General features: G+C 44.0%; 1 protein-coding gene across 1 annotated transcript in view; it reads right to left on the bottom strand.

Moving 5' to 3' along the window:
- The window catches only part of nedd9 (neural precursor cell expressed, developmentally down-regulated 9), a 35,671-nt gene extending 15,666 nt beyond the window's left edge, over positions 1–20,005 (bottom strand). Inside the window, exons 1-2 of the mRNA XM_030741794.1 lie at positions 19,800–20,005; positions 3,993–4,376 (exon numbers count right to left, since the gene is read on the bottom strand). Of these exons, the coding sequence (XP_030597654.1) occupies positions 3,993–4,376; positions 19,800–19,811 (396 nt within the window). The 5' untranslated portion in view covers positions 19,812–20,005. The remainder of the gene's footprint in view (positions 1–3,992; positions 4,377–19,799) is intronic.
- Positions 20,006–23,893: the final 3,888 nt, after the last annotated feature.

Below are 23,893 nucleotides of genomic sequence, written 5' to 3'. Positions count from 1 at the left end.
CAGTCTAGGAAGCCGGCATCAGTCTCAATAACCATTTGGGAAACCAAATGCATGTTTGCACACGACAACAAGAAAACGGCTGCTGCTGAAACGACATGCAGCGTGAGTCAGTGCGCCCGGCCTGTCATCAACACCGACAGGCTGTAGTAAACAAGCCTGCGTTTGCTGCTTTTTTAAGGGCGAAGGTCGGCGCTTGGATTTCACATCAGCATCAAATATTTCCATAAATACTCTGACGTTTGAACCGTGTGGTACACGCCGTTTGACTCGGGATGAGTTTGTATTACAGCCTTCACTTTAATTTAGCTTTGATGATGTTTTTCTATCACTTGGGCATAATGAATACTGAGGCTTAGCTACTTTCTACAGTCAGAGTGAAAGCAAATTTAGAGTTTTGGCTTCAAAACAGGACCTCTGCTTAATAAAATTCATTTAAACCAGGCTAAACAATAGAGTAACGTCTTAATAACTTCAATAAAAACAATATAATTAAAGTATTTTGGTTTTAAAAGAACTGTTTAAAAGACTAATGCTATTTTTACATGGCTGTAGATGGAGCATCACGCTAATTGGTCACTAGCTGGTTGAAATAAAAAAATTTTATGGTGAAAACGGCCACCGTGATGGCAAAAAAAGGCACATTCTTCTTAATCAGGAGAGTTTCGTGTCTATTCGAGCTTTGGAAGCGCTTCTCCTTAAACCTCGGAAAGCTAATTGCTATGCATGAACCAACAATGCCTCTCCTTTTTCTTGCCGTTTCACTGGCAGTATTGGCTCTAACAGAACAGTCTGTGGCCACAGAGGCCAATGGTGCTTCTGTCCCAGCGCTGGAAAACAGCAGGGCTTTGTCAGGACGCACCGGCACGCAGACGTGCACACGGTCGAAACCTTTCTATTCAACAAACGGGAACAACCGCCGAAAATCGCAGCACTTTGATAACCGCAAATTGGAGGGCCAGTCGAGCGTCCGAGACTTAATATAATCTCTCCAATAACACGATTACGGCACAGAAATGCACTCTCATTAGAAGCATATTTCATTTTCCATGTTATCGCAAAGCCTTTTTAATACCGCACCTCAGCTAAGCCTTGCAGCCAGTTATGGAAAAAGAGAGGTGTTGGTTGACAGGCTACTACTACTGCTGTGTGTGTGTGTGTGTGTGTGTGTGTGTCATGACTGACAGGTCTCTCCCCTCGGCCCCCCTGCCTCCGACTGACTTTATCACAGCAGCTCCTGTGCGGTGAATCACAGTAAGTCCTCTAAGCCCCTGGCGCCTGCTGCCTGTTTACCCACTAAAATGAACACCTTAGCTCATTTCTGCGATGGCTGGGGCTGATTTATTTAAAAAAAAAAAGCCTCAGGATATCAAAAGCTCATTCAGCATGTAATTACCATCCACCTCCTGAAGGGAAGAGCTGGTACGAGGTGCTCGTACTAGTTAAACGGTTGAATAACCTGGGAAATTTCCTCCCCTCATATTTTAGCGCACACCTGCCAGTGACTTCCATGTGTAATGAGGTAATGACATGCTAACCGCTCACCCTTGTTTAATGCATTTAAATCAAGACTAAGGGACGTCTGGTAGTGTAAAACAAGAGCAGGTAAAGAAGAAACAAAGGCTTTAGCTCAGTAGTATCAGTACCTGCAGACATATAAAATAAGATTTATTTATTAGCCCATGTTTGGGAAATTTGCAAGCGACTGAAGTGACCACCAATGACAGCACAGGATACCGTTGATTGACATGTGACCAGGTAATGAATACTTTAGAGGTTTACCTAGGCAACCTGAGCGAATGGATGAGCGAATTACACCCAGTGTGGATTAGGGCTGCAACTAATGACTATTTCGATAGTCGATTAGTCATCGACTATTGAAACGATTAGTCAACTAATCGGATTATGAATCACAGCTGAATGCTATTGTGCATGTGTGAAGCTCGCCAGAGATAGATGGACAGGAAGATGTCTCGCTCCATTAAAAAAAAAAGATCAGTAATAAAAAACAACTATTAATGACAATTAGATTCGTCATCAGCTATTTTTATTGTTGATTATTGTCGACAATGTTGACTAATCGTTGCAGCCCTAGTGTGGATGCAGCTTCATTTGCTAACATCAGTATAAAGGATGGGCATAGCTTCCATGTCTAAACAGTGAATCCAGTGAGGAAGTGACTTAAACCTGCGTTTAAACCAGAGGGGGCGGAGCCTCTGGAGACTGGCCCTCAGATTCAGTAAACACCTTCCTGATGACTTTAAGAGTTCAGTCACTAGTTTTGGGTGTCACTGAATTATTATTGTCATTTTAAGAGTAAGAAAAGATGATTATTCAGAATATGCTCACCAGCTAACGTGTCAACAACTAGTCATCCAGTGTTAGGCATTACCTTGTCTGGCAGTTATTGTTTGCTATATCTAGTAGTTATGGTCAATAATGTTAGCTAACATGAGCTGTCATTACTTACCATTAAATTAAAGCCCAGTCACTTGTGGAAACTACAATTTCCTATTTTTAGTGGCTTACGGTCACTGATATTACCAAACATTACCCACGATAAGTGAATGTGATAACAGAGACTCACTGTAGCTCACATTAGCTGTGTTAGCTCTGTTTGCTAGTATTTCCTGCATACACATGCTCACTGTAATATGAGCTAAAGCTGATTGCTAATGCGCTAACACATATGCAGTTTCTTATGGTAGTTAAACATATCTAGCTTCAGCTAATTTTAGCTACAAGAAGCAACAGGTCGGTACACACACACACACGCACACACACACACACGCACGCGCACACACACGCACGCGCACACACACACACACACACACACACACACACACACACACACACACACACACACACACACACAGGAAGTTATTGAATAAATGACCAGTTTCCAAACGGGTTACACACAAGGATTTGAGGCATTAGCTGAAACACAAATGCTTAAACTGATAGCCAGGTGACTAAGAACTATTAAATATGACAAAATGATGTAATATGTTTTTTTTAGGAGGCAAATTAAGATGTATACACTTCAGATTATATATGATCTAGGCCATAAAACAGTGACCACATGGATAAGCTGTTTGGAGAATTGTATATATAACTATACTGTAAATGACCAAGTGCAGCGGCTTTGCCAGTGACCATGTTTAAAGCATTTAAATGCAGCTGGGCTCCACCAAAATCCAAAAAACAGCTCTGCACTGTTTTCTTTTCCACAACTTCTCTCCATTTTCACTGCCTTTCTGCGGGTTAGACTGGCTCTGCTGCGCACGGTGTGCCAATATAGGAATAAAGCCAAATGGGAGCCGTGCACAAAAAAACACTACCCTGCTCTGTGGTGAGCGCCAGGCGCGGCACACCCTGCACACATTTCGCATGGCAGAGCTGCAATCTCCTCTTTGGCCTTTCTGCTTTCTGCGCGCGCCCTCGCGCCGATGAGAGCCGAGGCAGACGGGTCACGGTGTAAATGCGCAAACGCCGTTTCCCATCACATCTAATTCCCACGCTCGCCAGCTCGGGCGAAACCCGCCAGAGCTGATGTTACGCTGGAAATCCGCTGTGATCCCAAATCTCTATCTCCAGAGGTCAAGGAACAGAGCAGTCTCCATTTTCTATTACTCTAAACCCGCTCCATTTTGTTATTTTCTATTTTTCTGCTGCTGTATCTCATAAATATTAATGTGTAACCTACTGCTACAGATGAAAGTATGTAACACTGCATTTAAATTCAAAACACAATGAAAAACCATTAGAGAAAAATGTAAGGCTTAATAATAATCATTTTGCCAAAGATTTTCTTTCCATCTAATCACCTCAGCAGGTAGTTTCACTGATGAGTCCCTCACCTTTGCTTTAAAGGAGCACTCAGTGAAATCAGCTGGTCTAACCTGCAGATGGTTTCACGCCACAGTTATTTCCCTAGTCTGAGTTAATCCCAAAAATAAATGAATTGACAGATTAACTGCTTATATTTGTCTCACCTTGCTTGGTGTGCTATCAGATGCTAGAGTACTCCTTGGAGGGACCTGGTAGATGCTCTGCTGACTTTGCTGTTGTGGGCTCTGGAGGGACGGAGGCACCTGGTAGAGGCCCTGAGCCCCCGAGGCGGCCTTCTGCTGATAACTCTGAGAAGGAGATGGGTTGGCGGCGGTGGCGCCTGACGACTGAGCCTCAAACATGGGTCCGATCAGCAGCTTCAGGCGGTTCCCGGGGGCGATCCCCTGGCGGCCGTGCAGGGAGCAGAGCCACCAGCCCTCCAGGCCGCCCGTGTTCTGCTCAATGACGGTCAGGATGTCCCCCTTCCGGAAGGCCAGCTCCTCGGGGGACTCCGGCACGTTGTCGTACAATGCTTTGGCCATCAGGTTCTGCAGGGGGCAAAGGTCAGACTGCGTTTAGATACGTGCCAATTATAACACAACAAGCATGTGGTGATGGCAGCTGTTAGCTCCTGCTGCGTGCTGTTTGTCAGGTTGGAGTGGAAAAACAACAGTGGTGGTTTTACAAGGGGTTATCTGCGGGACACAATGCCAGGCCAAAAAAAGAAAACATTCACCTGGCACATAACTACCCATAAACCCACACTCTTATTCCAAAGGTTTGTATGGATTAATGAAAGATATTACGCAGTGGCTTCAGGGGGAGCTGAATTAATTAGCTCCAGCAACAATCATGAGAGCAGTTTTAATGTCCTTTTTTTTTTTTAAATCAGAAACATCAAAATTATTCCTAACATTGTTACCATTTGCCACGCCAGGTTTTAAACACTTCAGTGAATGACATGCTGGTGAACTTGCTGCGCTGCCATTGGTCTGCAGCTCCACACCAGATGTCTTTCAAACCAAATCTGAACTTGATGGGATTTTCTCGGCTCGCCCCCTGCTTCAGGGCACAGCTATCTAAGGGTCTACTGAGGGCTGAGGGATAATGACTCAAAACCACAGATTCTGGAGATAGGAAAAGCCCTGGAGCGTGCCGCTCTGCCTGAGAGGGGTATTTAAGACTAATTGCCTCAGTCTTTTTTCTTTTAGCCTTTATTCAACCAGGGAAAGAGTTAAACTGAGCATGAATGGTCCTTTTCATCTGCCTGATGCTCACAACTTTAAATCCTGGGAGCTTCCCAGCGCAACAACAGCCCGTGCAAGGTCGATGAATACAATTAGTGAACGTCGTTAACATTTAATAAAGCTCAAAATATCAAACCATCATCAGTTCATGAATGTAATGACATAATTTCAGCGTCTTGACTCTGATACTCTTCACCAGTCAGGGGCTTATAAACTCAGTAAGAAGAAGCAACAGGCTTTTTATTTGTTCAGTTATGACTCTTCTTAAGCAATAAAATGAAAAATATGTATTGAATAACCACCAGAGGCACAGCAGCAGTGAAGCAGCTCCGGCTGCCTCTAAGTCATCATCAGTTATAATCTTTCTGGGCCTGATTACATTTACATCAGATGAAACAAGCTGAGCGGAGGATAAAATTGTATTTCTATTTGGACTACATGCACATTTATATTAAAAACTGTGACTTTGAGCAGCCAAACGGAGCTGCCGCTCAGTTTTGCTCATCTCTCCTCTACCTTTTTTTTTTTTTTCAGCTCCCTGCCCTTCATCGTTTCTGTGTGAGAATAAGGAAGCCTGCTTTGCAGCTGCTTCCAGTTTGAGGCTTTCTTGAACCTTCTTTGGCCTCTCTCTTTCCTACCGGCCTGATTCAAGCAGTTCCCATGTGAAACTCGCTGCTAGTAACATCGTTATCTCTCTCTGTGGGGTGGGTCTCCCTGGCTATTGTCACAGTATCTCAGGGGCATTAGCCAGCAACACCCATCGCACAATCACAGCCTCACGGTCACGCACTGCCACCTAACTAGCTGCTGCGGCGAGTTGGAGCATGACCCCTGAAGGTCAATGCCGCCCAATGGGAGCAGACCTAGACGTTTGCTCACCACAATAATTTGATCAAAGCTGGCAGAGTCATTCACGAGGAAACAAAATGCTGATTACTGCTCCAGTTAAAGTTTGAATATATGAGGTTTTAAAGTGGAGCTTTAGATTATTGTTAGATACACTGTAGTTACACCTCCGAGTGTTTGTTTATTCTTTCTGTTAGGCTTTTTATTAAAATAAAAACCTGCGGGGTTTGACTAATATTAAGACAAAAGTCTTAAATTCAGCAGTTAATTGAGAAAATTGCCTAATTTAGTATTAAAGAATTGTATGCTGCTATCCTGTTTTACATCTCTGAAAAAGAGGCGCCTATCACGCTCATTTCCAGCTCTTTATTTTTATTCTTGGACTCTACTAGAGGAGCTTTGTATGAGTCACAGTTCAAAATAATGCGTATTTACTCCACAGTTCAGCCTCTGTCTGAAAAAACAAACAAAAAAAATCTCTCGTTTTTTTCATCCTCCTTTTAAGCCAGCCGTCTTCTGATTGGCTGCCCCTCACAAACAAGAGGCGAGATCAGCAGGTGGGTGGGGCTCCTGTGAGCACAAACATGGCAGTTTGGGACCTGCGTTTTAGGCTCACAGGGATTGTCTGCTCATGCATTGACCTTTGGCCATTTTTATTATAACACCTGTGATTCTACCAGTGAATAAATGACAGAAAATACGTAATAAGTAAATAAGTGAAAGCATGGATTTCCTCGTTACTTTGGTCCTCTATAATAGCCATACAAAAGGAATAAATCCCAGAGTTCCATAATGAGGACATCTGGACACAAAGACAAGCCGATACAACAATATAACCACTTCAGAGTGCTGAATATCTACTGTTTTATTACAGCTGAAAGTCCAGAGTCCATAAAGTTGTGCTTGGTCCAGGTCTAAAATAAAGCTACACAGCTTGCTAAAACACACTGACTTGAGCTGATGTTTGAGAATCGTGAATATCTGCAAGCAAATTCTGGTATTGTGAACATTGTACATCTATTTACTGCAGTTTAAATGCTGCACAGCTAACATGCAGGACCAGAACTGTGTGCCAGTTAAAAAAAAAAAAACATGCTTCTGCAGAAAAGCTAATATAGGCCATTTGTGGTTTTTGTGGGTAGCATCTGCTCTGTTGGTAACAGCAGGCTAAGGCTGCTGTTTCATGATCTGATCAGCTCTTTTTGACGTAAAGTCTCCAGCTAGATGCAGAACTATAGTTCACGTCTGCTCTTGCACGAGTCCGGTTGTGCTGCTGTGGTTGACTGCTTTGTGTGCGATGCTCAGAGGAGAAATTAAATCACCCGGCAGACAGAATGGCACACATCATGCTCCTTTGTCTCTGCTAATTAGTGATCACTGAGACTGGCTGCTGAAATGAAAGCGCCTGCTTCGCCGACCACGTGTGCACACAACCAAAAACCAAGCAGTGCCTTCATGTGAAAAAAGGTACTGAAAACCACCAGCATGAGCACACCCAACAATTTCAGTCTGCAGAGATGTAAGCCGGTGGAAGAAAATGTGCAACAGGAACTGTCATCTGTGCTCTAAACCACACTCAGCTGCCTTTTGTAGTTCATACACACTTTAATGAAGCCTCAGTGCAGATTTTATACTAATCTGTGGACATAAAGGAACCCCAGCGTAATGCTCTGGGCGATCTTTAGCAGATCAAAAACACAGTTCACCGCAAGTCTCTGTGACTTTAATTTTGTAAGCCAAGCAGTAACTATCAGGGCTTAAAAATTAACCCAACAAAGAAATGTGGTTAAGTGCAGTTCCTCCAGTGGGCACTCGAGCCTGGCTCCAAAGGTCAGTCCCACAGACTCCCGTAATAAAATGTCCAACTTTACAGCAGAAATAAACATGTTTACAGCCTGCTACCAGAAACAGCTTTGGTCTCTGCGGCTGATTCCCCTCTTTGTGACATCTGTACTGGTGGTTAATTATCATTAGCAAAAAAGTAACACCCAAGCCCATGTGTGTGTAAATGTCATTTTAATCTGTTGGGTGGCTGCCAGGCAACATGATGGCATCATTATATGTCATACATATCCCAATATTCAAGATTTGTGGATATAAATCAGATGCTACCGTCGTGACACAATGCACACACAATAGGTGCAAAAATGCTCCAAATTGATCCTTTTAGCCTACAGGTTGGTGGTTGCTAGGTAAGATGATGATACTATAATATCTGATATAGATAAGAACCTTCACAGCAACGTGGCAACCAAAGACCATAGAAAGCGATTTAAAGCAACTACACGCTGAATAACCGCTGGCGGTGTGAAGTGGGGAAAACCAAAGATAAACTTGTCTCAGCATCTGCGAGCAGCCACCCATCGGCTCCAAAAACGATGCACACATCGGATCGCTTCCAGTGTGGACGCCGCTTAAGCGGTACCTGTGCGCCAAGTTTGATTGTTCAACTCCTGATCAAGCAAGAGGAGTTCACTGACACAAGTTTGTGTGTTATAGTATGATTTAAATGGTATCAAGGCTTAAAGTAATACAATCTTAAGGGGGGATAGTCCTCCTGGATGACCACTCCACTCACGCAGAGGTTTGTGAGGGAGTGAAGGTAAAGTCAGTAAAATAGCAGGTGCTACCACAATCACAATATTACCGCCAACTCCCGGAGGCTGAACAGGATTACTACTGCACTGATAAGCATTGCAAACATTTGCATTTAAATGACTGCAGTGATCAGTGGAGGCTGTGAGTAAACTCTCACATCTGGACTTCTGTAGAAGTCTGACATCACTGATTCTGGGGAAGGAAAAAAAAAAAGCACAACTATATAATCTGCTGGGGTGAGCCTGGGTGCCGTTTACACGAAGCCGTTTTCACTGGAAACGGTGTCGTTTTGATGCGTTTCAGCCTTTCGTTTACACGATGGCGTTTCAGAAACGATCCGCGTTTACACGAGGACATGTGAAACGATGAAAACGATGTAGTTCCCATGCCAGGCCACAAGTTGGCGTTGGTTTTCTCTTTGCAGTTTGTTTACGCAAGACGCGCATGCGTGGAGTGACACAGTAGGTAGTGCGGCAAATTGTTCATTACTTACAAAACGGCCAATGTGAGAGGTTTTGTGTGGACCGATGATGAGGTTGGATCGCTGCTGCACACAACGCTGAATTACAAAACGGTAAAAACACAGGAAAAGCATAAGAAGCACTCGTGAATCCGCGAGTACTGTTTATCAGTTTGCGCGTGCGCGAAAAACTGGCCGTCGCAACCATAGTGCGCATGTGCGAGTCGAGCGTTTTCAAATCACCCCGGTTTCAAGTGTTTACACGAAAACGCAAGCCGGTGCGTTTCTGAAACGCTCCACTCTGGACCCCGTTTCTGAAACACATCGTTTTCACTCTGTTGTCGTGTAAACAGAAGGGCGAAACGCATCAAAACGACACCGTTGTCGTGTAAACGCAAGGCCGAAACGCATCAAAACGACACCGTTTCAAAATGAAAACGGTCTCGTGTAAACGGCACCAGAGTCTATAAGGAAACAGTCTGACACCTTTTCACACAGTCATTCACACTGTAGTTTTCTTGATACTGGTGGACCTCAGCTTGTGCGCGAGCATATGCTGAATATAAATCAGGAACAGTTTTAGAACATCTCAGCTGGAAAACAATGAACCACAGCAGATTTCAAGTGTGGTATTGAGAGTGTGAAGGGTCATGTGAGACACCAAACATGACCTTTAATCATACTAAACAAACAGGCTGTTGGCTGTAATGGCTGACAGCTACACGCAGGCCCTTTTTGAAGTGATGCAGAAGGGGGAAGAGTCGTGTTTTGGTCTTCACCCAGAGCAGGTGAAACCGACTATTAAACTGGGCACCATAAACAGCACTTAGCCACAGTGCGGTGACTCCATCACTCGCCACTGATCCTCCTGTAAACACATGTGCTCGCCTTGTGTCAGGGAGTGCTGCTTCTGCTGCATCCACACATGAGTGTGAGCTTCCAGGAAGTTGTGTTATCACTGAGTGAGGCGAGAAGCATTCAGCTGCTTCCTATTGCCGTGACCTCAAATCTTCTTGAAATACACAGTGACTTGGATGTATCAGTGCATTTCCATATTCACTACATTTCAGATCTAATAGATACAGTCTATACTGATGAGACTTAAAGTGGAGCTACTGCACTAACTGCAACCTCATTGTTTTTTATTCTTGGATAGTAGCTTAACAGGAACTAATTAAAACTGTGAATCATCAGTTTAAAATAATCCTTATTTATCTTACACTGGGTGCAGCCCTTCAGATAATCCTGTCTGAAACAAGCTGCTCTAGCTGTTTTCTGATTGGCTGCCCCTTACAAACAGAAGGTTTTAACAGCTAATGGATGGAGCTTCAGAGCTGTGTGCCTGGGTTTACCAGTTCCAGATATGACATCCTCTAGTTGTGCACTAAAGAAAGATCCTTTTTATTCATGCTGTCCACCTCCTTAGGGTATATTTAGCTAAAGCGAGACAGTAAACAAGAAGTCACTCAGGGCTAACATCCTGTTTCACAATTTCGAGGAAGTGATCTAAGCCACACCAAAAATTTACGGGTTCTTCTTTCGACCCACACTCCACCTCTTGACTGAGTTTCACGACCCTCGCTCTGGTGCATCACGTCAAATCTTGCTGACAAACTGGAATGAAACAGTATTTTACTGAGTGAATCCTCTTCTGAATGAGATGCTGGTCTGGACTCAAGAACTGAAAGTAGTTGCTACTGCATTACCACAGCAGAACCAACAAAAGAAAGATACTAAAACCAGCAAAAATTAAACAACATTAAAATGTGTCTAAAATATTTTTATCAAAAGACTAAACCTAAGGACAAAGGCTAATTAGCCTAAGATTAAAACCACCTTAGTACAGTGTAGGTCCATTTAACACTGCCTAAATAGCTTTAACCTGTCCGGGCAAAGACGCAGGACCTCTGGTATCATACACCAAGATGTTAGCAGCTGTCGTTAGCTCCTGTAAGTCGTATCAGGCCTCCATGTATCGGACTTGCTCCGGCACATTGGCAGTGCTGACTCACACTGGGATCTGGGGCCTTAAGAGGCCAGATCAGTGCCTTGGATTTGAGTTTTATAAGTGCGCTGAGGTGCAGTGCCGTGGAGTGGGAGACCACTGCCATCAGGGAGTGTCAATGCAAAGGCGGGTGTGCTTAGGTGTGTGGAGACAATGTGTACACAGGTTTCCCAGCAGATCCTTGTGTTATAATGAGATGATTGATGTCTTTCTCGTCACATGGAGGAGATTTTAATGTTGTGGCTGTTATATTTCCACACATGTATTTATTTCTTTTTTCCCTCTGGGGTCTTCCAGGTCTCGTTTACTTGTCCTTTCCAACATCTGGCTCTAAAACAGCGCTCCTTCCCGTCTGGTTTGTTTTTATTAGTCTGTCCAGTTTTGCCCAGTCTGTCCTCTTCTGACTCAAACCTGTACATCACCAAGGCTCCCCCTCCCAACAGCATCTTCACTGAACACAAGCAGTTTAAACGTCAGATCATTTGCGAGCCTGTTCTGACCTTTCCCGAAATTAAAAGAAAAAAAAAAAAAAAACCTTACGTAACTTCACCACTTGCTGAAAAGGGCCCCACCTTTGCTTTCAGTAAGAGCTCTCTGGGTGGCTTTGGCTCTGCCTCTCCGTGGTACACATCAATCTAATAATAATGAAGGTGGCTTTGGCTAAACAAGCTCACAAATACTTGAATTCCCCTTCTGCCGCAGTCCCACCACATAGAAGAAACCCGCATCCCCACAGCAATGAGAGCGCCCTGGCTTTCAAAGAGACGGGGACATTTTCAGCCCAAACAAAACAACCTGCTCCCAAAAAAATGGTACGCTCTCACTGTGAGAACACTGGAGCGACAATTGGGGCCGTACCACTGTAACACGTGTCCCGGGGTGGTTCGTACGCACTCATTTGGCCTCATTTCGCATGGTTAAATATAGAAAATAATTATAGTAATGACGGTAATGAGGACCTGATGACTTTTACGAGCCGTTCCTCAGAGTGCGGCCTGCTGCGGGTGAGAGCCAGTTCAAATAAATGGGCCGTGTGAAGGGTTCTGGGTAGGAAGGGCTCATGGGAAGCGGTTCAGAGCTCAGAGTACATGGTAATTTCTTCATTTGGACAGTTTTCAGGAAGGTTGACCCTCTGATTACAGCCTCCTCCTAAGCCCTGCCAGTGGCCTTGTATTAACATAATTACACAGCAGCCTTGGTGAAACCTCACCTCGTCTATTTCTGAGAAAGTCCTGTTGAAAAAGGCCCGTGTCATTTAAAGCCAGCACACAGGGGGAACGTGACCCAGCGCGTTCCCTGCAGCTTCACAATGATTGATATCTTATGCAAGCGAGCGTAAATCAATACATGGTTACGACACAGTTATACAGTGGATCTGGGAGCTGTAGCTGCCTGCAATCAATCGATAGCTTATTTTAGTTTTGTGGAACAAACTGTTTCAGAGGAGTTTTTTTGTGACTAATTGTAAACACTCATATTTCTTGTATAAAGACTTGCATTCAGCCAGAAAGATGTGGAAAGAGGGGTAAATTCAACCTGCCAAGTGCTGCATAAAAAGGACTATTGTATTCCTAGAGTAAATACGACCCCCCGTGCACCTTCTCCTTCGTTTGTGATTCACGAGCTGCGAGGAACTCTCCACACCCTGAAATATAAACAGCAACAGCGTGGCAGCTGCCTCTTCGGCAGGATGTGATGCGCCGTGCTGCCACCTAACCACGCTGCAGGCTCCAACAAACCTCAGATGCCCAAAAAACATCTCAGTTTGACAGCTGAGATTTGTTCAGGCAGAATGATTAAAGCTGTGTCACAATCATGGCCTTCCCCTGGAAAATTTCAGCTTCGCTTCACTTTATAAGGTGTCTATCAAACCGCACTTCATAATCAATAATCAGGCTTTTTTTTAATGATGAATGTCAGGCGATGACTCGCACAGTGATTAAGATAACGGCACTCGCAGGGCTAGCTGTAGTTCTACTCTAACTGTGGAGCAGAGCTCGAAATATTTTTATAATTTGACTACATTTTATGTTTCTGTCAGCCGACACTGCATGTAAACCACCGGGACACGACCGAAAGGCACCTGAACAGGTATACACGCTGCAACAACATCGGCCACTTAAGTCGTAGCAGCTGAAGTCTGAATCAGGGGTAAACTGGAGGAGGAGGCTGGACGAGAGGGAGGTCTGGGCTCCACTGATGCCGCCCCGGATAGGAGGAAGATAATGGATGGATGTTTGTATTGTCATGAAATGTAGAACGACATGCATCGTTCATAATGCGCGGCACAATGCGCCACACTTTTCAGTCGCAATTTATTCGTTTTTTTTTGGATGTTATTTTCTCATATTCAGTGATGCGTGGACCTCACTTGCAGTAACATGTTTTCATTTATATCAATTGATTTTATGTTTTTATTCATCGTTGTTTGGAGGACAGCGTGCAGTGTTCATAATGCGCTGCGCCGCAAAGTTAAGCAGCATTTAAAGTGCGATTAATGTTTCAAAGGCCTTTGTTTAGACAGCTCTTGACATTGTTCATTAAACAGGCATAACACTTAATTTGATATCTGAGTGTTTCTTAGTTTTAGACTAGTCGGTTAGTCAAATTTTTTTCCCCTTATTTAGTCGACTATGAAATTAGTCACCAGGAACTTCCCTAGCACTGACTATAAAGCTACTTCACTGAGTTGTTTTAGCAGCACCGGACGGCTGTTTCCTGTACAAATATTTAGTTTCAGCTCATCAGGTCCAGAGACATTTGACTATAAGATGGAGAATGATGTTGAGTGTTCAGCCTATTAGACGTTTCCTGCTGCCTAAAATAGCTAAAAAAAAAATCACTTAATGCAGGTTTAACACTTGTGGGCATCGAGGTTTCTGTTATTGAAGTGAAAATGGCCCCATCCTGTTTGTATGTCTTAAGTTAAGTTAAGTTATGTTTTGTTACTGTGCTGCGGTCTGCTCATTCCTTTGGCAGTACTTCTACGAATCTGTTTACTTTGAATGCACTTACAGTAATTTGTAGCAGTAAAAATCATGATGAAATACAACATGGGCAGGACTGAAGTGCAACACTGTCAACCAGGTCACAGGAAATGATTTGATTTATAGAACATCTTGGGTAAAATGACTGTTATCCTGCAGCTCCTCCTCATTCTGTCATTTTTTTTTGTTTGTTTTTGTTTCACTGTCATACAAACTATAAGGTAACCTGACATCTCCGGTGTTTCTGGCCCACCCCTTAGCCTGCAGCGCTTTCTGCAGAACCCAAAGAGATCCAGGTTACGACCGACCTCGGCTTATCTCGTCACATCTTGGACTCGCGCTCGCTGTGGTCCTGGAGCCTAACCTATAATTAGACGTGAAACTGGAGATATTCTCTTAAAAGTGTATTAAATTCTGTGAACGAGGAGCAACAGCGTGTCCTGCCTTCACACTGCAGAAGAAACTGCTCCTCGTTTTCAAGCGTCAGCCTGGCTCAGAGCCAGAGCGAAGCAGTCAATAACTGCGAGCTCGACACCAACCTTTGACCCGAAAGCATAATTTACTGCACTTAAATGGGTCGAGAAGCACCAGCAACACTCATAAACAGCAGTACGGATGGTATTCACGGGGCCTCCAGCCAGCAAACGCTCAGTTTTGGCAAACGAGAGTTGTGGATTACTTCCAAGCTCGGTGCTGGTGCCAAACGAGGGTACGCGAGTGCATCATGGTAACCCCCAGAGATGAGCGCTAATCCCTCCAGGGGGCATTAGCCGACATGTGAAATATGTTTCAGGGTATCTCTGCAGGGCCACATTGATTGGTTTTACATATGGGAACAGCCAATGAGATGAAGATTCACTCCAATGTCCCTTCGATTTCACGCCACACAAAGATCTCATACACACACACACAACGGGCCCAACAACAGAGGCTGACATCTATCCCCTATGAAACATGAAGGACATCTGAGATAAAAGGGTCAGAAGGCCCTTTTAACACTTTACTGCCTTTAATTAAAGTTTTGACTTTTTTTTAACAGGTCATTTGGCTTATGAAATGTCAAACAGCTTTAACTAACTTTAAACCCAAATTATGGGAAGCTCAGAGAGAAATCCTGTGTTCATCTACAGTGAGCCTGCTCTCCGAAAGTTGTTTAAAGGAAAATGCTGAAAATGACAAAACAAGTGAAAAACATGGTTGTGTGGAAATGAATGAGTAACAGATTTAGAAAGGAGGAGGAGGGAGCGGTTTAAGAGGTCTTAAAAGGCTCCTTTCACCACCTTATTAAGAGTCGATTTGCATGATTCATGCATGAAAATAATCCTTATCTTATATTGCACCATGGGATAGCCCCTGAGGTCACACACTCTCTGAAACAAGCCATTTAAGCTCTCTTCTGATTGGCTGCCCCTCTGCAGTTTACCTGGCTATACTGGGGATATCGCCTATATCTGACATTATACTTAGCAAAAACACAAAAAAACTGCCTCAAATTGAGTGGTCGGAACAGTCTGACATGTACACACACCGTGACCTCATTATAGAAAACCTTCGGCCATGTTTGGTATCTTTTTACTCTGTATACAACAGCACCTTCAAACTGCCCCCCCCCCCCCCAAAAAAAAAACAACTGTCCAAAAGCTGCTCAGCTTTGACACAAAGATAAACTAAACCTGTGACTGGAGACAAATTGCCTTAAAATGCTTAACTACAGCACTGTCAGCCTGCTAGAGGATCTTTGCCTCTACCCTACACATTTCCAAAGCACACATAGGTCAGCTCAGTGGTATTAAACAGACTCTCCGTGGAGCTGAACCGAGCTGACAGGAGCCCGCTAGATCCTGAAGGATGACCCTGCAAAATATTTGGCATTCCTCGAGGGACGAAAGGGGGAGCTCGACCATGGAAATGCTTCTTTGCATTGCTGGTAACTCTGTCTCTCTCAAATGAGCCCACATTGTAGTCTGTCTCCCCACTGGCTGTTTTCAAATGTTAATGGCTGGCTCACGGTGGAAGAGCACAGGGGCGGGGGGGTGGGTGCTATTCAATGATGCTGGGGGAGAAACTCTTCACACTCTGAAAATCTTCCACAGGAGCGAAGTCGGGTCTGGACATCGTGCACATAAACAGGCTACAAAAGCTAGATGTCACTGTGGGGTAATAGCTGACTTCTGAGCAGGCAGGAGAATAATAAATAGCTTGAAGTTAGGAAGTTCAGATTGGAAAAGACAATGTGGAAAAATGCTCAAGTGTGTATAAATTGCAGAGTTTTCCTGAAAGGGGCACTGGGTTCCTCTGAAGGAATTTCTTTCAGGAGAAACAAATGTCTCTTTCTGGAAGGGCTACACAATGCCACCCCCTGCATAAGCAAACAAGCTGGGAAAAGAAAAGAACCCCCGCTGTAAGGCTCATTATCAATGTAAAGGGCCACCTTGAAACAATCGTGTGCATCCTCTGAACAACCTTCCCATGCACGATCGCCTGGAATGCGCTCATTCTCACGGGGCGCTCCTTGACCTCCCAACCCCCACCCCCCCACCCCCCACCGCACCTCGACCCGGCAATACAGCCAACTGTGTTTGCCCTCTCGTTCCCCCCACAACTTCCTCTCCTTTTCATTTTCTGCAGGCCCTTTCAGCATCACAGATCCTCCTCCTCGCTCTCAGAACAATGTCTGCTGTGCTCTCCTCCAGCTCCCTTCGCTGCTGGCTCCCTGCCAGGAACCTGAACCCATTAAAAAAAAAAAAGAAAAATGCAAACACTATTTAAAAAAAACAGGCACATTTTGGCCGGAGTATGGCTTCACCTAATCATTCTTCACTGTGGTTGTGGAGCTATTTCTACAATGGTTACATCAGCTACAAAGGAATGAGCTGGAAGGTTGTGGAAGTCTCTGGGTGTTTAAAGCTGTGTCACGATACTTTAAAGAGACAGTTTTGGGGTGGCTGGACTTGCACATTCTCCATATGTGCAATCCAACTCTTAGCTTCTCTAAGGCTGAGTAACTGGCACATTATCTTTCATTTCAGCCATCATACACATAACTTTAATAAAAGGATCTGATCTTTGTTACCTGGCTAGAAGTTTCCTTCTGTTTCTGGTCTTTATGCTAAGCTAAGCTACGTGTCCCTGTCGTACAGAAGTGAGACGGATATGTCACGCAACTCCAAACCAATAAGCAAATGTGGACTTATTTTGATCAGCTTTACATGATTCACAGTTCAAAATAACCCTTATGTATCTCACACGGCTCCTTGGTGCCACCCCTGACTTCATCCTCTTCTGGAAACAAGCTGTTTTGGCCCCTCCCCCTTTAAGCCAACTTTGTTTTGATAGGCTGCCCCTCACAAACAGAGGGCTCGGACTGCGGGTGGGCGGGACTTACGTGCTAACAATCAGAGCTGTGTGCCTGTGATGGCCATAATAGGAATATCCCCTCTCTGTGACATTATTCAGAGCCAAAAGCAGAAAAACTGTCTGAAACTGAGCGTTTAGAGGCTCACAGGGATTACTTGTTCATACACTGTCCTCATTAAGTGAAACTAAAAATAGAACCATCTTCCACTGTAAGAGCAATGATGTGACAGAAAATAAGGGAAAGCAAAATAGGTCCCCTTCAGACTACTTTATGTCTCATCTTTCTTTGACCTCCATTTTCCTGGAAGAGATCCGCCTCCGTGTAGATCATCAGGGGGATTATACGCATTAGGTGACCTATGGAAAACTGGCCTTCCTTTCACACCTGATGGAAACCATCTCTGGTGGCGTCTGATCAGACCGCAGCGCCTCACCTCGGGTCACGTGACCGGGTGCCAGCCCAGGGGGGGGGGTCGACCTCCCTTGTTAAGCATGTGTTGAAACATTACTACTCTGCGAGGACAGGGGCGTTCTTAATATAGCTGTAAATATCGGATGGCTGTCAGGATGTGATGCATTGAGCTCTGAAACCATTAACAGTTTAAACGAGGACCCGCGACGGGCTGAAATTCGATAATCACAGCTGTGACGTGAAATGTGTCACCTCACCGGAGCCCGGGGCTGATTTCTCAGCCTCCTTTCCTCTTGCATAATGTGGATATGTTTATTGTAAACAAAGAGCATTGGCTACATGATCTCTGTGCTCTCGCTATCTCCTGAATGTGACAAACAAAGGAGTCAGACGTCAGAGAGCAGAGTGTGTATACTGCACAGATATCCTCCCTACAGGCTGATAACAGCCTGAGATGGTGGTGTTTATCATATTTACTAGCATCCACTGATCTGTCTTATTGTTCAGGGTGAATACAGTGACCATGGAGACGTGCTCAGAGTCATTTCCCACTGTCAAATCCTCTGGTCTCACACCCAAACCATCACCCTTGCCTCTGTGAGCTGTATACTTGGCAGGACAATGACTCAGTCAGCATGACGCAGATATGCAGCGAGCACACCCTCCAGTCACAACTCTGCTGAAGAGTGACCAGAAGACTGAAGAAAAGAGGCCAACTCTCACAGCACAGGAGAGTCCCAGCCAAAACTGAGGCAAACAGCTACTTTGCACTTCAGAAAACAGCCTGTGAAAAACTGAATCCAGTGCACTCGAAACCTCCAAACCCTCACAATAGACTAACAGGATGAGGAGGACCTCAGACCCAAGAACATGAAGCAAAGGAACAGTGCTAAAATTCAATCACATCCAGAGTAAATTCAAAGCTTCCTCCCGAGATCTGATGAAGTGGCATCCAGCTGTTGCATCCATCACTGTCAGAGCCTCTGACTGTCTACAACCCCTGCTCTAAAGACCTGCGGTTGTAGCTGATGATATTGAGATGGCTACCCCTTTTTAAACACCCATAACTGTATTAGGCATCAATAACACCACTAATCAGTGCGGTTCCGAAACTGATGGGAAGCTCTGATTATTTTGTCATTTCTGACCGTGTGAGAACGGGTCTGATTTTATTCCATCCTAAACCACATTACAGCAAACTCCCCACAAAAAACACCAACATAAAACCACCACAGTATCAAAAACAGGGTAAAATACCACATTTAGAGCACAGCTCTCTGGGCTTTCAGCTGGTGTGGAAATAACCTTTGGTTAGTTGAGCATTTTGATCTCCAAGGATTTTTTTTCACTGGAAAAGCCAAACAACAAAGTGATGTCACTGTACATCCACTGCCATCAGTCTTCTCTAAATGAATAGCTACAGGTAATCGCAAAGGCTTTTTACGACCAGGTTTTACACCATTTCCATAATCAAATATTCTTTTGGTTACATTTTGTAAACAATATTACCAAATATCTGATAGTTACACCACCTGCAATAAGTAGTTTATCGACATTTCTTTGTCATAAAGTGACATCTTTAGGTTTTGGACTTTTAATTAAAAAGAATTAAAGAGACTTTGCTTTTTAATTTGATGGGGGGCACAAACTTGGCTGCATTTCTACTCTCCTTACGCCCCTGTGCTGGAAACCGTAGCCTACAGTCATGAAGCGATGCTACACACTTCTACAGCACATTTACACACACACACACACACACACACACACACACACACACACACACACACACACCAGAAACATTTTAAAAAAAAAAAGGGACGTGTCAGCATCTCATTAGAGCAGTTTCTCGTTCTTTTTTTAAAACCAGTTCATTAAAACCGGATGTAATAATTGAAAGAAGTTGTGATTACCGCCACGAATACAGAAGCTTTGAGATTTCACATCCACGTCGACTCCAACAGAAAAGCTCCGACAGCGACAGATCTGTTGTCATTATCCGGCTTTATAACACAAGAAACTGAGAAGTAGCACCAAATCCAGCCCGCGCCGCTTCACTTACTTTGTATTTCATCTTGCCGCTTTTCTCTCCAACTCCAGTAAAAGTGAGAAATATCCGTTTTACCGCGACAAACAGCGGCACATGGGAATAACCGGAGGCACTTCTAAGAGTTTTGTCTTCTGTTTCTTCTTCCTGTGCGGTTAACCAGCCATCCAGAGGTTCGTACGCGGAGAAACACGCTGCAATCTGTCTGACTCCAGTCCGCCGCTTTCTACTCCGCTACACCGGAGCGCCGCTAACCACACAGACCCCCGCAAGCTCATCAGCATAACGCGCCGCTCATTGGTCAACAGAAACGTTCTGCCCCCGCCCACTTACGTCTCCGCTATATATCTGACGTCATCGTCCTCTCAAAGTACAACGATGGAAAAAGAGTTGAGGGAAAATAAATACAAACTTACAAAAACTGCTTGAAAAATAAAATGACTGTTTAAATTAAATTTAAAAAAACATAATAAATAATATAATTAAGATCATACGTTTTCTATCAATAGTAATTTAGTCATTTTAAAATGTATAAATAGTATAACATGAAAAAAAGGATGTAAATGGATTCAATATTGGAACTTTATTATTTTTTTTAGTTTTCTGCATTTCTCAAATGCTCATTTGTAACTCAACTTGGGCAGCGTGGTGGCACAGTGGTTAGCACTTTTGCATCACGTCAAGAAGGGCCTAGGTTCAACACCACCATCTGAGCTTTCAATATGGAGTTCACCTTTTTCTCCAGGTACTCCAGCTTCCTTCCATAGACCAAAGAGGTTAACTGGTGATTGCCCATAGGTGTGAATTGTTGTCTGTCTCTCTGTGTTGGTGACCCGTCCAGAACGCACCCTGCCTCTTGCCCTATGACAGCTGGGATAGGCTCCAGTCCCCCCACAGCTCAACCTGAGCTGTCCCTCTGACGTGTTCATTTCTAATCTCTTCCCACCTCATCACTCCCAATAAAAATCTGAACATATTCAGCCCTGCCACTTCCAGCTCAGCCTCCTGTCTTTCTGTTAGCACCATGATCGCTTAGCCGTTCATCACAGCAGGTCTCACTACCATCTTGTAGAGCTTCTTTTTTACTCTTGCTGCTCTCCTTCTGTCACAAATCACCCCTGATACTCATCTCTGCCTGCTCCACCCTGCCTGCACGCTCTTCTCACCTCTCTCGTGCTTTGCTAGCAGTGATGGCATAGTTACCTTGAAAAAGTAATCAGATTACTCCTTTAAAAAGTAACTTAGCTACTTTACTGATTACTTAATTTTAGAAGTAACTAAGTTAGATTACAAGTTACTTTATTAGTTACTTTCAACAGCTGCCGGTGTCGTGCCAAAAAGTGATCATCTGCCATAAAGTGATTCAGATGTTTCTGTGTGCTTTTATGTGTAATGTCTTTGCTTATATTGGTAAATAGAGTGCAGTCAGCATGATTTATAAAGGGCTTATATATAAAATGATGAAATAACCAGTTTTTCAACAATTTTTAGGAGTCTGTGTTATTGTACCTACATTATAATCAATCCAGTGTTTTTGGCCACTTAAAATATCTTTATAGAACTGTGATGTTGTATTTGTTGTAATTTCTGCAGCCTTGTGAGACAGATTTCTGTTTAAAAAGACATTTTTAATATCAATGACAGTTTTTACCTTGATAAAAAAAAAAAAAGGAATATATAAAAGTCACTTTGCCAAAAACTGAGTGCAGCTTCTACCTTGTGATAGAAATGCTGTTTCTCACTCAAAATGACCTGATATCATTCATGAGAGATATGTTTGACACATGTTTCACATATTATAGGTCAACAAGTCATTTACAGCCATTTAAATACAGGGAATCATTTTTTGGCAAATACCAAAAATCACTTTTTGGCAGATGATCACTTTTTGGCACAACACCAGCAGCAAAAATCTATCTTTGTACTGAGGAAAATGACAAAAATAGTAATGCAGTGACTTGGATAATGAACTTTAATCAGATTACTGGACTGCAAATAGTAACAGGTTAGATTACTTGATACCGAAAAAAAGTAGTCAGATTAGAGTAACGAGTTACTACTGACATCACTGTTGGCTAGTTAGTTGGAGTTACATCCAAAGGAAAAATATTTTCTCCATGTTGCCCGATCCTTTTGTTACATGTTTGTAAGAAAATATGCTGGTTGTTATTTTTAGAAATGGTGAAGGCAGAATGGCCCGAGGGAACTGCGAATATGCAAAATTTTCTTCTGTGCTTCAGTGTTTCTGTTCATTCAGAATTGAAACACCCAGTAAAACAGCTTCCTAACACTTGCATCGTTCTCGTAAATAGATAAATCGACTGCACTGCAAACTTATTTAGGAACGGTTCAGCTGTGCAGTGACATGCAGGAGATCCCTTTCAGATATGATCAAGACTTTATGATCATATCTGATTATATCTTTATGATCGTTTGACTACATTTGACTGTAAGAACAAAGAATCACAACCAAAAAAAAAGGCCAATCTACATTACTGTAAGTTACATTTTTGCACTTACCCCAACTCAAGGGAAGACGAAGCAGAAATAAGTCGCAGTGTCACCTCTTTTAGAGTCAACTCTACTGTGACGGAGGTGAGAAGAAACACCCAGTTTGATATCTGACATTCTGATGAACTACCAGGAACTACCATCTCTTCTCACACCTTTGCTTGCATGTGCATGTTTCCTGCACTCAAAATTTACATCTCACACACACACACACACACAAACACACACACACACACACACACACACACACACACACACACACACACACACACACAAAGCCCACCACAAAAGAAGGCCTCACGTAGGTCTGTCTGTTCAGGACTGGGGCTATTTTCTGTTGGTCTGTGTGCTATTACTTTAAAGGGGCTAAAACCTCCTGTAATTAGCCTGCATCTCATGCTCTAATTTGTGTCAGCTCATTTATCACAATCACAGGGACCCTATCGGCTCTCATTGTCCCCTGTGAACAGTCATATCCTCAGATGAATGGCTCCTGTAAGGGCGCTCAAAACACTCGTTTGTGAAACATACACTGTGCCCAGCTGGAGCCCATTCTCCGAGCCACAAGTGGGCACGGGGGGCTATTCTTCTGTGTACGCCATGTGATTATGTGCATGCAAGCACCTGTTTCCTATGATAAACAAAAATCATTTTCCCATCTGTTTATATCAGCGCTGGGAAGAAAGCGGCCTGAAAAAAAAAAAACCAAAAGGTTGTTTATCCCCTTCTCACAACATTTGGCTGCACTGAATGAGTCCATTAGTCTTCAGTCTCCACTGAGCGTGCCATTTCAGCTGGTTTCTGCTCTAGTCCGGCATGGATCAGCAGCTCATTGGTAGGAATGAGAGAATAAAAAAAGATCCTCTTCACTGCTGGTTGCAGCCCAGGATAAGATTTGCACTGGCATCAGGGCTCGTCGCCATGACGACCACTGCCACTGCTGCAGCGTTCGCGACCTCTAACCTGCAGTATTACATGAGCAGAAAGGGCCTCCCAGCTGCGGCGGTGCAGAGGTCTCCGAGTGTTATTACGGCACATTTCAGCGCGGAAATAGGCGGTAATGGTGTGAGCGAAAAACGAGCCGGCCGCCTTTCATCTCCGCCAGGTGTCTGTGATGTTTGGGTTACATAAGCACCCCTGCAGATATGGCCCCCGGGTTTGTACAGGGCGCAGAGCAGCCAGAAGTGGAGATCACAGAGGGGCTAAGCTCGCTGCTGTTTAGGTGGATGGATGGGAGCAGGAGGTGGAGGTGTTGGGGGTGCCTGACAACGGCTCCTCTGTGCAGGCCAGCCCGAGACAGCCCCTGTGAACCGCTCCCAGCGGACGACTGTCCCTCAAACTCTCGTAAACCAGCTGAGGCAGATTTATGGACGTACCACCACCACCCTTGTTGCTCTGACAGACGAGCCCCCACCCACCCACTCCAACCCCAGTCACTGTGACCTGTGGCAGCCTCGTGGCCAAGCAGCAGCAGGGGAATGCACAAAACACAGGCAGGAAGACCAGAGAGAAAATATGAGCGCGCTACTTAGTTGCTGTTTTTTCTGCCATTTGTCTTTTAAATGTGCTTTAAAGAGTCATTATCCCAAAACAAAAAA

The sequence above is a fragment of the Archocentrus centrarchus genome, chromosome 11, assembly GCF_007364275.1.
Source record: "Archocentrus centrarchus isolate MPI-CPG fArcCen1 chromosome 11, fArcCen1, whole genome shotgun sequence".
NCBI lineage: Eukaryota > Metazoa > Chordata > Actinopteri > Cichliformes > Cichlidae > Archocentrus > Archocentrus centrarchus.
Note: the sequence above shows the minus strand (reverse complement) of the source record. Positions and strands in the feature narration are given on the sequence as shown.